We start from the raw sequence: 16,219 nt of genomic DNA on the forward strand, positions 1-16,219 counted from the left end.
TCACAAATATATGGAAACTGAATAACATACTCTTGAACAACCCACTGGATCAAAAAATAAATCTAAAGGGAATTTTAAAAAGATTAGAATATATGTGTGTGTGTACATCCCCTCCACCCCTGCACACACACCAAAGAAACATATTTTTTGCCTGAATACTCATCCTTGAATACTGGAAAAGTGGCAAATAGTTTCCTTGATCTTCAAACTTGATAGAACTGTAAGAAAATAGTCTATGAGTTATAGTTATTTATACATATTATAATTAGGCAATCTACGTTCTTCAGCTAAAGGCTAAAAGCTATTACTTCAGAGGGCAGAGGACAGGTTTTGAATTCCCAAATAAGGTGCAGTTGTGCACCATTGTGGAGTGTGTAAATTTCCTCATGGATCTTTGCTGAAAGTTAAAAGTGCCTTTGAACAAATAGCACACATTGTGTGAGGAGCAAACCTGGCCTCTTGTAGTAGCATTTGTGTTGTTGATGGTACATGAGAGGCCAGAGCAAGGCTAAAAATCCTTAAACGTATAGGGATTCCAGGTAGAATGTTTGTGTCTTGAAATTACAACTTTCACAGATTCCCCCATGAATCACTTACCTTCTCCATGTGACAGCCTAATTTTAGCTCCTTTTGTAGGATCAGTATTCCAGCCAGCCCCACAAAGAACTGCTTTCTAGAGACAAATTAAATGCCAAATGGCATGTGATCTGTTCCAGGATGGGCTCATCCCTTGAGAAATTTTATGAAAAATGGAAGTCACAGATTTTACACACACACACACACACACACACACACACACACACACACACACACACTGATCATATGACCAAGAGTTTTTGCAGAATCTTGATGTAAGACTCTGAAAAAAAACATTATTTCAAGGTGATGGTAAATTTTTCTGGCGTGTGGTTGGAAATTTGGAAATTAAACCTGTTATTTCCTTCTAGTCTAAACTGAAAATTTAGAAAAGAATAATGAAATATCCCATACGTTTTTCAAACATATATTTACCAGACCCCTATTTTGATGAGATCGTCTACTATAAAGAATAGCAGAAGACTGGTCTCTGCTCTTGTTGAAGAGGGAAACATGCTGTCGGGAATTGTGCAGGGTCTGAGATTATACTTGCTTTCAAGCTAACAAACTAGCCTGTTAGAATTTGCTGCACCTGTTAGAATTTGCTGCACCTGTTAGAATTTGCTGCTACTTCTCTGGCAGAAGACATGAGGCTCCCGGTTCAGAGACAAAGGACTTTCTCACTCATGGCAAAAGCAGTGGCCAGAGCTTCATGCTGTGTCAGTTCTTCATGCCCCTCAAGTCTCAGGGAAAGATACAAAGGCCCCTCATGGATGCCCGCACATGTGGTGGGCATTACAGAAAGGGGACACTGAGCCTGGAGAATCCGCTGCCTTTGTAGTGAGCCTCCACTTTGTCCAGTGGACATGTTACCTCCTTCCTCCAGGATGCCTGTTGCAAACTCAACCCCAGGAAGTGGTCTGGGTGAAGAGTGATCAGGGCATACCCAAGTTCTTGACTTGGCCTTTCCCACCTTGGACAGAGAAGATAATGACAGGCGTGGTTTCTTTCGTCAGGCTCTGCACCACGTCCACTGACCTTTCCTAACATCCTGTGTTTCCATACTGAACTCCAGTTGTTGCCATGAAAGACTCCCTAAGATAGTGATTACTGTGTCAAGTAATTGGGAAGCTTCCAGAGGATAATTCTGATAAAGCCCAACCCCATCCCTTGTAATTATAACACATGTACAGTTATTGTTAGCCATGGGTTTCATCGCTTATTTTTTATGCTATGAGCCTTTCCTCATCTTCCTTCATTATACCTTGCCTGATAACAGTCTCCTCTGGAATCTCCTTTTTATTCAAAGAAACGAAAAAACATGTTAAAAAAAAACTGGTGAATTAGCTAATAGTAATGAATATAAGACCCTTTGTCCTCTGGACAATAATATTTTCAACAAACGGGAATCAAAATCCTAACTTTTGTATGTTTCTTAATGCGTAATTTCTCCTGGCTGTCACCTTTCTCTGTTGTGTTGTTAATATTCGGAATTTACTCGTCTTGGAGAGAATTTTTAAAGAATTTATCATTCGTAGGTTTCCCTAAGTATCTCCTTTTATTTTTGTTTTATACTTGATTCGTTATAGACATGATTTCCTTAATTGTATTCGAGGAAGTATGCAGAGTGACCAGCAGCAAAACTCAGGATACACTATGCAAGACCCACCTTGTCCTCACGCTTGCCATTTTGAATGACCTTGTAAAGAGATTTTATAGAACTTGGATTTCAGTGCTTGCCCATCCAAGGGCAGAGGTAAAGGCACTATTTAAGCCAGAAAGAGAATTCTGAAGAAACACATAGACACAATTCCAGGTGTGTAGTCGTCTAGCAAAAAGCCATGCATTTAAACAGCTAGAAGAAGAAGAAAAGAAGTCTTTTTGGTGTGATTCCAGTGAATATGCTCCGTGAGACATAAAGCAGTCTTTGCCTCATGACGCTTTTATTCAAACAAAAGGTTATGATTTGTGTTTATTTTTTGTTAGTAGTTTTACTTGGTTGCAAATGAGACTATATTCAAAATTAATGTTACTTTCAGAAGGGCATTCACTTCAACGGTCAGCACCAACTATGTCCCAGGTTCTGCAAAAGGTCTCTCTATCATTTGTGAAAACAGGTTGCGTTATCTCTTTCCCAACATCAAACATCTTCAGAAGTATCCCATTGCCTACAAAATAAAATCCAAACACCGTAGCCTCTTCCCAACCCCATCTGTGCCTGCCGTTTCCCACAATTGAGCTCCCATCCTACTCCGTCTTTAGCAACTTCGTGGAGGACACTTGAGGTGGCCCTAAGAATGTTACAGAGGATACTTAGATAAGCCTGAGAACCACCAAGAGCTTCTGGTCAAGACAGAGTTACAGGGACTGGATTTAAACGCCCACCTGAAACAAGAACAGCAACAAAAACCTGACAAAATACGAAGACATTGAACATCAGACAGTGAAGGACAGTGATCCTTGAAATATGGTCAGCCGATGAGGGGAGAGTCTCCAGGGGACAGTGCAGGATGGGGAACTCAGGGGGATCCCTGCAGACTCCCTGAGTTGAGCTGACAGAGCTGAGGGTCTGAGGGAGACCGAGGACAGAATACTGGAGGGGAGAGAACCCTGGGATCTTCAGAGGGGCCCCCTGGAGTATTCAGTTGAATGCTGATTAGCCGACGCACATGAAGAAACTATTTGAGTCTGAGAAAAGGATTAGAAGTTACAGTGTCCAGTACTCAGATTTGGGAGTAGCAACTCTTCCCACATTTGTTCAGGGTTCTCAGAACACTCTGACCTCAGGAGTGGAGAATAATTAGCCCTAAGCTGAGACTTGCTTCAGTTCCACCTAACAAATCTCCAAAACATGACTCTGTTCTCTGTATTCACATTTGCATGGTAGGCTAACTTTGTCCTCTGTAATATTATTATAATCACACCCTTTCTGGCTATCTTACAGGCAGTCTTGAGAACAAATGAGCAGGTTCTGAGGAAGGGGGTTGGGCAAAGCCTTCTGTAGTCACAGCAGCCTACAGAAGATTGGGGAACTTTCTTAAAGGGTGCTATTGATTAGAACACATGGGTTCAAGTATCCATGAGCAAGACCTGTGCATGCTCCCAGACTAGACCATCATTTGAAACATTCACAGTGCACGTACAATTCATGTTAACGAGGAAATACAATGAGTATGTCCCACCTCGTCTTGAGGATTTGTCAACCCCTTGATTAGAAAATTGAAACTAACCTCATTAATACCATGGTCTTTCTGGTGAAAGATCCATTTTTCCTAATAATTTTTGGAGTATTTACAGTATTTTCTGCATTTATCGTGTGAGTAGCGTATGAGTGTGTATATCGAAGGACATATAATTATTCTAAATGTTTGGTCATTTTTGTGAATCGTGGTTATTTTTTTTTCTGTTTCTGGCATGGATTTGACAGTAAATTATCTAAAGATGAATGAATTGTATTTGGATAGTTAAAATGCTATGAGTGAACCCTCTGAGAGCATAAGACAAAGATATCTCATCTCGGCGTCTTATTCGTCTTATTCTTATTCATGATACTTGAAATTCTAGCTAGTGCTAATAGGCAAGAAAAGGAAATGAAAGGCATACAAATTGGGAAGGAAGAAATTAAGCATGGAAGAAAATCCCGAGGTCACAGGATACTAGATAAATACAAATATTGATACAAACCACATTTCTGTATTCTAGCAATGAATATGTAGAGATCAAAATGAAAAACATAAAAATAAACCTTAATCTAAACCTCACACCTTATTCAAAAATTAACTCAAAATGAATCACAGATTTAAATGTAAAACGTAAAACTATAAAAGCTTAAAAAAAAAAGAGAAAATCACCACGATCTAGGGCTAGATAAGTTGCAGACTGGGAGACAATATTTGCAAACCACATATCTGACAACGGACTAGAATCTAGAATGCACAAAGAGCTCTCAACACTCAGCTAAAAAAGAAAAAAAGGCAAACAGTCCAGCTAGAAAATGGGAAAAGTTATGAGCAGAGGATACCAACGAGGATAAGCAGATAGCACGTGAGCACTTGAAAAGATCATTAGCTGTGAGGGAAATGAAAATTAAAACCACAATGCTATATCATTACACACCTATCAGAATCGCTAAAATAAAATAGTGATATCAAATTCTGGCACGGGGGCAGAGAAACTGGATCGTTCATACATTGCTGGTAGGAATGTAAAATGTTTCAGCCGCTCTGGAAAACAATTAGGAAGTTTCTTATGAAACTAAACATTCAGTTACCATATGACCCAGCAATTGTACTTTTGGACATTTATCCCAGCGAAATAAAAACTCATGTTCACCCACAGACCTGTGCACAAATGCTCCTGGGCTTTATTTGTAATAGCCCCAGACTGAAAACAACCCAGTTATTTATCAGCTGGAGAATGAACAAACATGGAACTCAGCAATAAAAAGGGATGACCTATTGATACATGCAGCAACTTGGATGAATCTTGAGGGAATTATGCTGAGTGAAAATAGCCAGTTCTGAAAAGTTACATGCTTTATGATTCCAGTTGTATACCAGTCTTGAAATGACAATTATAAAAATGGAGACCAGACTAGTGGTTGACAGGGGTCTGGAAAGGGAGATTGAGTGGGGAACAGGGAGAGAGAGGTGAGTGTGTCTATAAAAGGGCAACACGGGCAGGGAGGGTGGATTCTTGTGGTGATGGAAACGTTCTCTGTCTTGACTGTATCATTGTCAATCATGGTTATGATATCATGCTACAGTTTTATAAGATGCTACCATGGGGGAAACTGAGGGAAGGGTATCCAGGATCTCACTATGATTTCTTACAACTGCAAGTGAATCTACAGTTATCTCAAGAAAAGAAGTTTAAAAAACTTGGAATTCTTATCAAAATTTTCAGTTACACTTTATAACTGACAAAGATTGCCCACCTACTCAAATGTTGGCAATTTGAAGATTTTCTTAGACAGTGACTACCTAATAATTATCAAAATTGTAAACTACATCACTTAGTATCTAAGAGTAATTTGATCAACCATGTAGAAACCAAGAATAAACAAATGTGTCTATAAAAGGCCAGTTTTGATGATGAAAAAAGAAACCCACAATTGAACATCCTCATCCCGGACCTTGACGGCAATGCCGAGGAGCCTGCCGTCTGCGTTGCCAAGATGACGCTGACGTCCTCCCGCATCTTTTCCCACAGGAACTGCTCTTCAGCGTGTGTGCCCTCAACGTCCTGTCCACCATTGTGTGTGCGCTGGCCACAGCCATGTGCTGCATGCAGATGGTCTCCGCTGACGTCCTGCAGATGGTGAGTGGTCCCCCTTCCTCCGCAGCACACTCAAAATGGCAGGCTCCAGCCCCTCCTCCCCAGCCAGTTTGAGACCAATGTATCATGGACACCGCTGGCTTCCATCCAGAAGCCCCAAGGACAATAAGCCCCGACAACGCGTGGGGCTTGGAGATCCTTGGAGGTCACTCCATTCTGCCCTCTGGAAGACAAAACGCACACATTTGTTGCCACTGATGTATTTATTTGAGGTGTTGTTGGAGCTCCTTGTTGACAGGGTCCAGCTACCATCACGTGCCTCTAGATAGCCCCTGGTTTGTGCCCCTGAGTAATTTTAGCAACAGTCCTGTAGCCTGAGATGTCCTCTAGGCCCGGCACCTCCACAGCAAGGCTCTATTCAGAATTCACTTTTAATAAAGGAAGATTCGGGGCTTCCCTGGTGGCGCAGTGGTTGAGAGTCCGCCTGCCGATGCAGGGGACGCGGGTTCGTGCCCCGGTCCGGGAAGATCCCACATGCCGCGGAGCGGCTGGGCCCGTGAGCCATGGCCGCTGAGCCTGCGCGTCTGGAGCCTGTGCTCCGCAATGGGAGAGGCCACAACAGTGAGAGGCCCGCGTACCGCAAAAAATAAAAAAAAAATAAAGGAAGATTGTTTAGAAGATGAGTTCTTCTCAAACTGAAAAACTGCTCCTCTGTACTTTGCAGATTTGCTAATTAACGCTGAGCTCAAAATCCAGCAACAGGTCACTGGCCAGCCATCATTAGAACCTCTGGCCAGGGTCTTAGAGAAGAGGAAGTGCTGGTCCCCATGGGAGTGATGAGGCCAAGAGCAGAGGTCACACACTTATTAATACGTGCTCAATAAATAATGACGGCTCTTCGTTATTTGTGTGAGTGGAACACAGCCCACTGCTCACTACGTTACCACTAAAGTCAGCAAATAAAGGGAAAGTGATGGGAAGACATTGCTGTTCATGCTAAGGGTAGGAACCCTGCCCTCCCTCTTCCCCGTGGCCCCTCCAAGACCTGCCCTGCCTCCCCTCCCCAATGTTTTAAGCATCTCGTGAAAAAAAAAGGCCAGTTTTTCTTATAGGAGCCTGTTTGATTTGTTGTTTCTCACCCACCCCGTGGCAGTGCATCCGTGCCTCAAGGGGCAGGGCCAGAGAGCATCATTACCCAGGCGTTAAAAATTCATTGGCTCTGATCGTGTGCAGCCTCGTTCTCCCTGTGTACATCCACACAGCTGTCACAGCCGGGCCGACCTTTCCGAGAGGCGGCAGTCTTCTGAAAGATACTTCATTAAGCGGTTCTTCAGCAGCGATGAACCTCAGGCCTTGCTCGCTGAGGCCTCATGCTGGCGATTCTCTCCAGCGTGTCGTGTAATGGAAGGTTAAGTACTGTGGGGCTCCTGTCGCCTCAGCGGATTTTACTCTCGATCTGGAAATATCACACCAATTTGGCCAAACTAACAGAACCACGGGGCTGGAAATGCTGAAGGTTTGTTATTCCCTAGGTTTTCAGAATTAAAATGCAAACTACCAACTAAGTAAGAAGAAAGCGTGTCGTGGCTAAGATAGTGTATGTGGTGAAACGTAACGTGCAGGTCATTGTCAGTCCTCCGTGTAGAAAGTGAGCGGCCTGGCATCCTGGGTCTGAGGTCAGCTACATCTGGGTCGGGGTCCCACGGCTTTTACCTACGAACCTCCCTGAACCTCGTTTTTCTCACTCAGGAGGGGCCCTGTTTAAATATCTGGTGAGAACTCAGATGTGAACTATTTTGATTCTTAAATACGTGGAGGGAATACGTCCCGGTTTGTGATCGGGACATCGCAGCTGTGACCGTAAAGGCGGTGGTCCTCGGTGTACTTTGTCAACCAGATGTAAAGTATGGCTGCAGTTACAGCAGCTGCCGTTAGAACCCCTGGCTGTTTCATGGCTAAGTATCATACTCGGTGAGTAAGTTTACTCCAGACCCTTGGCTTGGAAATAGAAATCGATGAGTTCGCTGCTGGTGTGTTTTCTTCTCCTTTTGTGACCACGGACTGTGGAACAGACCAAGCTTTACTCTCCTCAGAAGGCCGGTTACCCCACTGACCTGCAGAGCCACCGGGGAGCCCGTGACTGTGGCGCCCGTGGGACCAGCACCTGACCTTGGGCACATCACCACCCATTTGTCCCAGTTTCCTCTGCTCTAAGTAAGACTGTTTACATCCTACTGTCCTCAGAGGGCCACTGAGAGGATGACTTAGATAATGTGTCAATGGGCTTTGAAAAAGCATAGTGGCCACATGGAGGTTGGCTGTTACCACATGGGTCAGGGGCTGGGCCAGCCTGCCCACACATGCTGTGTCCTTGGAGAAGTGGGACAGCCCAAGGGGGTCATGGTTACGCCCTGACGGATGGGGCTGGGAGCTACGTTATCCCTGAGGATGGCTCAGAAGCTCTTTTTAATTTTTTTACAAGTCTTTTTCTCCCCCAGCTTTATTGAGATATAGTTGACTTTAGTTTTCTTACTTCATATTGTTAAACTCTTTAATTAAAGAAGTAACATAGGGGGCTTCCTTGGTGGTGCAGTGGTTGAGAGTCCGCCTGCCGATGCAGGGGACGCGGGTTCGTGCCCCGGTCTGGGAGGATCCCACATGCCGCGGAACGGCAAGTCCCGTGAGCCATGGCCGCTGAGCCTGCGCGTCCAGAGCCTGTGCTCTGCAATGGGAGAGGCCGCAACAGTGAGAGGCCCACGTGCCGCAAGAAAAAAAAAAAAGTAACATAGGATCATTGAAACAAATAAAATATAGAGGTATATAAAGAAAAAGTTGATCATCTCCCCTCCCCCACTGCATTCTCCTGAGAACAATTTGCAGTGAATCTTCCCTTTGTTTCTTGATTTCTTAGGACTTATAGACACATATGAACATAGTCTATCTTCCTTTTTTCCTCCCTCCCTCCTTTTCTCTCTTTCTTTCCTTCCTTCCCTTTCTTCCTTCATTTATTCCTTCTCTTTTTGCCAAAATGGGATCACACCACGTATGTTACTCTACAACTTAATCTTATAACCTGAAACAATCATGGCCATCCAGCTAAGTTAACAGAAAGAGAGATGTTTGAATATCTGCAGTGGTCCATGAGATGGAAGTCACGTCAGTTATTTGGCCATTTCTCTATTTGAGTTGCTACTTGTTTTTGATTTGGGTTCTGTTTCTGCCTCTGCAAATGGTTCTCCTTGTACATACAGTTATAACTCTCTTTTTTTTTTTTGCGGTACGCGGGCCTCTCACTGTTGTGGCCTCTCCCGTTGCGGAGCCCAGGCTCCGGACGCTCAGGCTCAGTGGCCATGGCTCACGGGCCCAGCCTCTCCACGGCATGTGGGATCTTCCCGGACCGGGGCACGAACCCGCGTCCCCTGCATTGGCAGGCGGACTCTCAACCACTGCGCCACCAGGGAAGCCCCAGTATAACTCTCTTGACCAACCTGTACTGACGTGACTGGGGCTGGGATAAAACCTGAAAAAAATCGAAGGGGTGTCTGCATACACATTGCTTCCCAAGTACCTTGAAGTTCAGGCTCTGCTGTAAAAACACAGAACTGGAAAGTCAGAGAATGTCTTACGGGTGTAGTTTATGCAGGAAGAACCACGGGGCACCCATCAGCAGACTGTGACTCATAGCAAAGGCCTTAGCCCACGTGGAAGGAACCCATAATTTTCTTCTTATTTTTGTGGACCAGCATTTTGGGATGATTAAGAGTTTGGGGAGAATTCATATAATGAATGCATATCTACGTGAGATGTAAATTGTTATGTCTATTGTCAGACTTTATCAAGCTGAATTCCTCTAATGTGTTTGGAAATAGTGGCAAAAGACCATCTGATGATAAAATTCAGTTTATTGATACAGTTTAGTGGAGAAAGCATTTACCTCCAAAGTGTCTATAATCTCGTATCTTTAGTTTTATTTCCTAAGTGTAATCTCAGTTTTCCATGAAACTATTCTCCTCCCCACTTACTTTCTTGCCAACCACCTAGCCTCGGGGATGTGGTCTGCTATTACCTGCATCTCCATTTCGCACACACTTGTTAACTTCATCTTTTATTACAGTCATCTATGTTTTCCACTCATCCTACACCTTGTAAAGCAGAAGCTGCAGGCAGGGTACTGTGGCCGTCACAGACACGCTACTGTGGGCTTGCCCACGGAGCTCGGAATGGGTGCTGGCCGGACAGGGAGGGATGTAGTGCCCCCTGGGAACCCGCAGATCACTCAAGTTCACCTGTGTCTTCCCCTCTCCAGTTCTCCCCACTGAGGCCGGCCCTCCTCTGACCCACAGTGACCTTCCTTGAGGTCTGGGTTCAGCAGGAAGGTCTCTGAGTCATAGGTGCTACTTAACCCTCTCAGATCAGGACCAGTAATGGGTGTCTGCTTGACCTAAAAAGCCAGCCACAGCAGACAGTCATAAAAATGATACATACCATGAACGTTTTATTTTGGCTTTAAACATGCAAATGAGCATTTGTCCCCCAGTCTTGGTTTGAGGCCATGATCTTCTCTTTGATTATGGGTCTCTTTGGTGTATCAGGTTGTGTTTACTGCATCAAGTTCATGGAACTCGCAGCCTCCATGATTTCCAAATTTAGTTCCTTTGGATTGGATATTTTACGATTCTCCTCCACCCTGTTGTGACTGCCTGGCCGGGACCTACCTTAGCAGCAATTCCTGCTTAGCTATCGAGTCTTTCCAAAGCCTTCAACTCGGTTTTCACGGAACAAGCAAGTTTTCCCATCTGCATTCTTAATTTCATTGCAAATTACAGTAGTAACTAAAACTGGTCTGAACCTGTTTGAGGAGGCAGCCCTGCTCCTCCAAGGGTGGCAGGACCAGAGAGCAGCCGGGTGACCGGGACGGGCATCACTCCAGGGTCCAGAGCACAGGGGGAGAGCTCCAGCTCACCAGCAAGAGGTCCATTCAGAAAACTTTTACTGTGGCAATAATCCTGCTCTTTCTCCCAAGGATAGCACGTGCCTAAGATGGGTCCTACCTCCCGGAACAAACCCCTGAGGATGGGCTTCTCCCCGGCAGGGTCTAAAATGCAAACTCCTCTTTTATGGATGACGAGGGTTGGGCGATGATGCCCATGCCAGGTGTGTGAACACCTCAACCAGGTACCAACCTCACTTCGCTCACCAGGCACAGGTGTACCTTTGTCACCACACGGACCAACCAGGGCTCTTACAGGTGGCCCAGGGCAAGCACAACCCCCTGGGAAAGAAGGGATGCTTCAGGGCGCATTTCCTCCCCAGCGCGCCCAGATGCAGGCTTGGCTCTGCGCCTGGCCATCGCCCTGCAGATGAGGGGCTGAGGAGGGTGCGGGTGGGCAGCAAGCATTTCTGTGGGTCCTGAAGGATGACCAGGAGGTTGCTGGGTGAGAGGAGGCGGGATCTGGGGGGAGAGAACAGCCTGAGTTTGGTACTTGGGGTTGGTTCCAATGGCAGATGGAGGAATTTGGGGCATCAGCGGGTTAGTGGGTAAAGAAGCTGGAAACTAGGTGGGGATTCAGGGAGCAGAGGTCTCGTAAAAGAGTTTTTAAAGGGAGTGACCTCATCACATTGGATTAAACGTAGCTTTTTAAAAAAATTATTATTTAATTAATTTATTTGCTTGGTTGTGCTGGGTCTTAGTTGCGGCTCGTGGGCTCCTTAGTTGTGGCATGCGAACTCTTAGTTGCGGCATGCATGTGGGATCTAGTTCCCTGAGCAGGGATCAAACCCGGGCCCCCTGCACTGGGAACATGGAATCTTAACCACTGCACCACCAGGGAAGCCCCTAAACAAAGCTTTTTAAAGCAGAACAGGAGGAAGAAGACCAAGGCAGAGAGATGATTTAGATGCTTCTGCAAGGAGGAGATAACCTGGGGGCTACCGGGAGGTGGCAGTGAGGAGGCGGGTGTTCACCTGTGGAGTGGATGCTTATAGAGCACCTGCTGGGCCCTCGGCACCAGACCCCATGATGGACCCCATGGCCGGGGCCCAGGAGAGAAAAGGAGCTCGACATAGCTCATGCGGGGAGCTGGTTAGCCGGGGGTGAAAGGCAGAGGAGCAAGGAGGGCCTGAAGGTTACACAGAGACAACAGCAGAAGCTCTGCCACCCTTAGAGCTGGAGGACATAGGGGCAGGAGCAGTGACAGGAACCCCCCTCCCTGCCGCCTCTTCACCGGGTTCCCCCTCGCGTCCCCGTTGGCAGAACCTAACAGGACGCCAGCTGCAAGGGAGCCTGGGACCGTAGGGTGCAGACCTTCAACACCCCTGTCTCAGAGCAGAGTCCAGAGCTGGTGCCCCTGGGCTCCCATACAGACGCTGCCTCGTCAGACAGATATTGAGGGGTGTCAAGGGAGATGTCGGTGTGACTCGCGGGCCTCCAGCTGTGGAAGCCAAGGAGCCGGGATAAATGCTGCTGAGTCTGACACGCTTCCACGAAGATAGGCCAATGCCCCCCCTGGAAAGGCCATTGGAGTTTAGGGCAGAAACGGAGACGGTCGTTTAGACTTTAAAAAGCCTCCCTTGTGCGACTGCATTGACTCATTTAAACCTGCTAATAGGATTGCCTGGACCTCCTCACCTCTCGCGTTCCTGGTGGGATTGGATCTTCCACAGAAAAGCGCTTTGGCTGTTGCATTTCACACTTGAGTATGTTGTTGATTTTTCTAATTTCTGATAAGGCTAATTCAAAATCTTCCCCCGTGAGACCTCCAGGACCTTTGGCTTCATGCTGGCTGCTCAGCTTCCTGCAGTAGCCGCAGGGCGAGCAGCTTTCCAAAGTCAAGGCTGGCAGACACGTCCACCCCGCCCTTGGCCATGGATGTACCCCTATCTCAGACGGCTAAACATACAAACCGTGGGTCACACCAGCTGGAGGGGCAAGGACCGTGCTCTGTGTGTGGAGGAGGCAGGTGTCACACGTTTAGACGTGTGCAGTCTGATGTGTCACACGTTTAGACATGCCCCCCACCACTTCTTTCTGCATTAGTCTAGAGCTTGCTGATTTCATAGCTCTGGACTGTATTCAGAATCGCGACCTCACCCGTACTTGTCCAGAAATGTTCCACCACCGCACCCGCTGCTGCCACGAGGCACTTCCTACCACACAGCTTCAGTAGAGCTGCTGCCCAGCTCCAGCACCCTCGCTGGCTCCCCAGTGCCCCCAGAATTAGGCAGTAACTTCTAGAGCCTTACCGAAATTTGCTCTCCGTAAACACATCTTCCACTGGCTCACCTGTTCTTCTTGAGCTCAGAGCCCCTTCTGTGAGCCTACTCATTGAAATCCTCTTCCTCTTTCAGGCCCATTCAAATATCATCTTTTACATTAACCCTTTGTGGATCTCTGCAGGTTCCTGCAGAGCTTGGAGAGTTCACTGTTTCCTCGTGGAACTGTCCTTGCTTGGCCATGGACAGTTGACTCTGGGTCCTGCTCTCACCCACCCCTTGCCGCCCCCCATGCAGTGGGAGGTCCCAGAGCATAGTGTTCAGTAGCCTGGGGGCACTCTTGGGGAGGTGTCCCCTGGACCTGGAGCCGTGCCTCGGCTACCTCCACGCCACAGGTCATCTCTGGAGAGCAGTGGCCCATGGAAGGAGCAGCAGGTATTGGGTGGTGCCTCCCAAGAACAAAAATGGAAAATGAGGCAGAGACAGCTTCATTTTAAGTGATTTGACCTCACGTTGCTCAAGCAGCCTCTCAGTTTTGAGGTTGCCCCCCAGAATGTTCTAGAGCTCATGAAGGATTCTTTTCCCTCAGAGCAGTGTTTTTCCAAAGTGTGTGAATTCCCTAGAACTGCCAAATATTGATGGATACTGTGTGTCCAAAGGGGCCCATCACAAAATATTTGAGGAATGTTCCATGAATGGGCTAAACAATTTAACGGATTTTTTCGGTGCAGGCCTTCTCAGGGCCTTGAACACACTCATAATGCACATGACAGGGCCCCGAGGAGGGAGTACCAAAGTGGCTTTGCCCAAGTTTATTTCACTGTAGGGGTTGGGGAGGGCGTGGGAGGGCCATCCTGAGAGTCTGGTGTTTTCTCAGGAACTCACTCCAGGAAGTGCTGTCTTCAGCCCTGGGCGGCAGGCACCCCTCTGACCACAAGCTCTTCATCAGAGGAGACAGGTTTAGTGACAGGAACAGAACCTAACTTCCCGGACTGTGCTTTGCCTCAGAAGACAGGCATCTGCGTAGCAGCGTGGGAACCGAACGTGCTGAGGCTCCGGAGCGGGGAGCGTGATCCTCCCGGAGCTGCCGTTTTAAATGTGTGTTTAGCCGTCACGGTTTGACTGACGGGTTTAAGTACCTGAGTTCCAAGTGCATCATTAAAGCTTCTGCACAGTTGCCTTCGTTAGACATAACGAAGACGTATGTCATGACGTTAGAGCCACAGCAGCCGTCCTGATCTCGGAACCTCTCTGTTTTGCAGTTCCTTCCACAAAGGGCGCCTTCCGTCAGCCCGGCCTGCATGACCCCGCATGGCACTGTCCTCCACCAGACCCTGGATTTTGATGAGTTTGTGCCTCCACTGCCCCCTCCGCCCTATTATCCCCCGGAGTACACCTGCACGCCCACCACTGAGGCCCACAGGTGGGTCTTCCCTGGGGACACCTCCCTGAGCTATGCTGGGGCCCAAGGGTGGGAGGCCGTCATTGGGGGAGGGGAGGTGCTCCTTGTCAGGGAAGGTGAGCAGAGGGGGAGGCGAACGAAGGCCTGTTGGATCAGACAGCAGAGCCCGGGGAGGTGGGAGGGCTCAGAGCCCCGTGCGTTTCCGCTGGCCTCACTGCAGGGCATCAGAGAAGAAACCCAGCCAGGCAGGAGCAGCCCTGTTCCACTCTTCACAAAACACAATACTGCTGTCGGTTTATGGTCATTTAATAGAACATGTCACATTTAGTTAAAGATTGAATCAGCTGTACGATGGTTTTAATTGTCATGGAAAAGGCCATAGAGTTTATTGAAAGTGTCAGTTTCCAGCAAAAAACAAAAGTGAGGACTGCCTAACGAATGAGGCTTTTATTTCACGAACACGAGAATTCCAGGCGGGGAATCGGTCTGATCGCTTTGAGGGAAACGGGACGGGTCCGGGCTCCTTACCCAAGGAGTGATGTTCCGCGGTTCTGCCTTTCCAGGGGCCTCCACCTGGACTTTGCTTCCTCCCCATTCGGCACTTTGTACCGCGTCACCATCAACAGCCCCGGCCTGCTCTACCCCGCCGAGCTCCCGCCGCCCTACGAGGCCGTGGTGGGCCCGACCCCCACCAGCCAGGTGAGGCCCGACCCCGACAGGCCAGTTCCCCGTTTCCGGTCCTGCTGCCTGCGCTGGCATCTCCCTCAGCCTTTCAGCAAAGCTGTGGGACGCTGGTCGTCTCAGCCCGGTCGTGGGGGAGCAGAGGCAGCAGGTGCAGCGAGCAGATCCTGCAGAGATGGCAGCCAGGCGGGGATTCCAACCCTACGTCTGTGCTGACTTTCCTTGCCTCCCCTCAGATGTGCTGGGGACACAGTGCAGAAAGAGTGGGCCCAGGCTCTGACCCGTGGGCAGAGGCCCCCCGGGGTGGGGTTGGGCCGGGCCATGGTCTGAGTATGCAGGGGTCTCTGGGCTGTTTCAGCTACAGGCCACTGTCAAAGTCATCCGGACACCTGAGAGAGCTCGTCTGGATTCCTGGTCTTGTCAGAGGCCTGGCAGCTACAGCCAGGGAGGTGCCTGATCCCAGCGGGCAGGCATTCGGGACGTGCGGCCTCAGTTTCCTCATCTGTGAAATGGGGTCATAATAGTACCAAGCACATCGGATGGAACAGGATGTTTGTAATGGACAGGACTGGGCACGTGGCAGGGTCTGACTCAGCAAAAGCCATGTGCCCTTTCTTGGTATTATTATCCTCGCCCTCATCATTGTCATTGCTGAATATCGAGGGGCACCAGCCAGGGCAGAGAGATGTGAGCACCGGGAAAGGCCATATGGTGCCCAAGTGCAGACGGAGTGGTAGGGCCATGCGGGTGTCCCCCAGGGCACCATAGGGGTTGGGGCGTGGTGGGCAGCCGTCAAGGGAGCAGGGGCACCAGGACGGGGCTGCAGCCACTCCTGGGCCCTGCGCATCCGTCAGAGGAGACACACACAGACCCGGAGCACCAGGGGCACGCTGTGATGTCTCAGCGGCCACGGAGCTGCCCTGACACGTGTCCCCACCGGGAGCCCCTCGCCTGGAGGCGGTGCAGGCCCCAACCTCGCACTGTCGCCCTGTGAGAAGGTGCCCGTGGTGAGCTGGCCGGGCGGCAGGGCCCATCCGTTCCCGCCACCCCCTGAGTATCAGCCCTGGGGTC

The 16,219-nt window shown here is 48.4% G+C and overlaps 1 protein-coding gene across 2 annotated transcripts in view; it reads left to right on the plus strand.

Moving 5' to 3' along the window:
- ENTREP2 (endosomal transmembrane epsin interactor 2) overlaps nt 1-16,219 on the plus strand; it is a 361,730-nt gene that overhangs the window by 325,023 nt on the left and 20,488 nt on the right. For both annotated transcript variants that reach the window (XR_009518404.1, XM_060005297.1), the window contains exons 5-7: nt 5,788-5,895; nt 14,328-14,488; nt 15,031-15,166. Coding sequence is in view for 1 of the 2 variants with exons in the window: in XM_060005297.1 (XP_059861280.1) it covers nt 5,788-5,895; nt 14,328-14,488; nt 15,031-15,166 (405 nt within the window). In the remaining variant the exon portion in view is untranslated. The remainder of the gene's footprint in view (nt 1-5,787; nt 5,896-14,327; nt 14,489-15,030; nt 15,167-16,219) is intronic.

The sequence above is a fragment of the Delphinus delphis genome, chromosome 2, assembly GCF_949987515.2.
Source record: "Delphinus delphis chromosome 2, mDelDel1.2, whole genome shotgun sequence".
Lineage (NCBI taxonomy): Eukaryota > Metazoa > Chordata > Mammalia > Artiodactyla > Delphinidae > Delphinus > Delphinus delphis.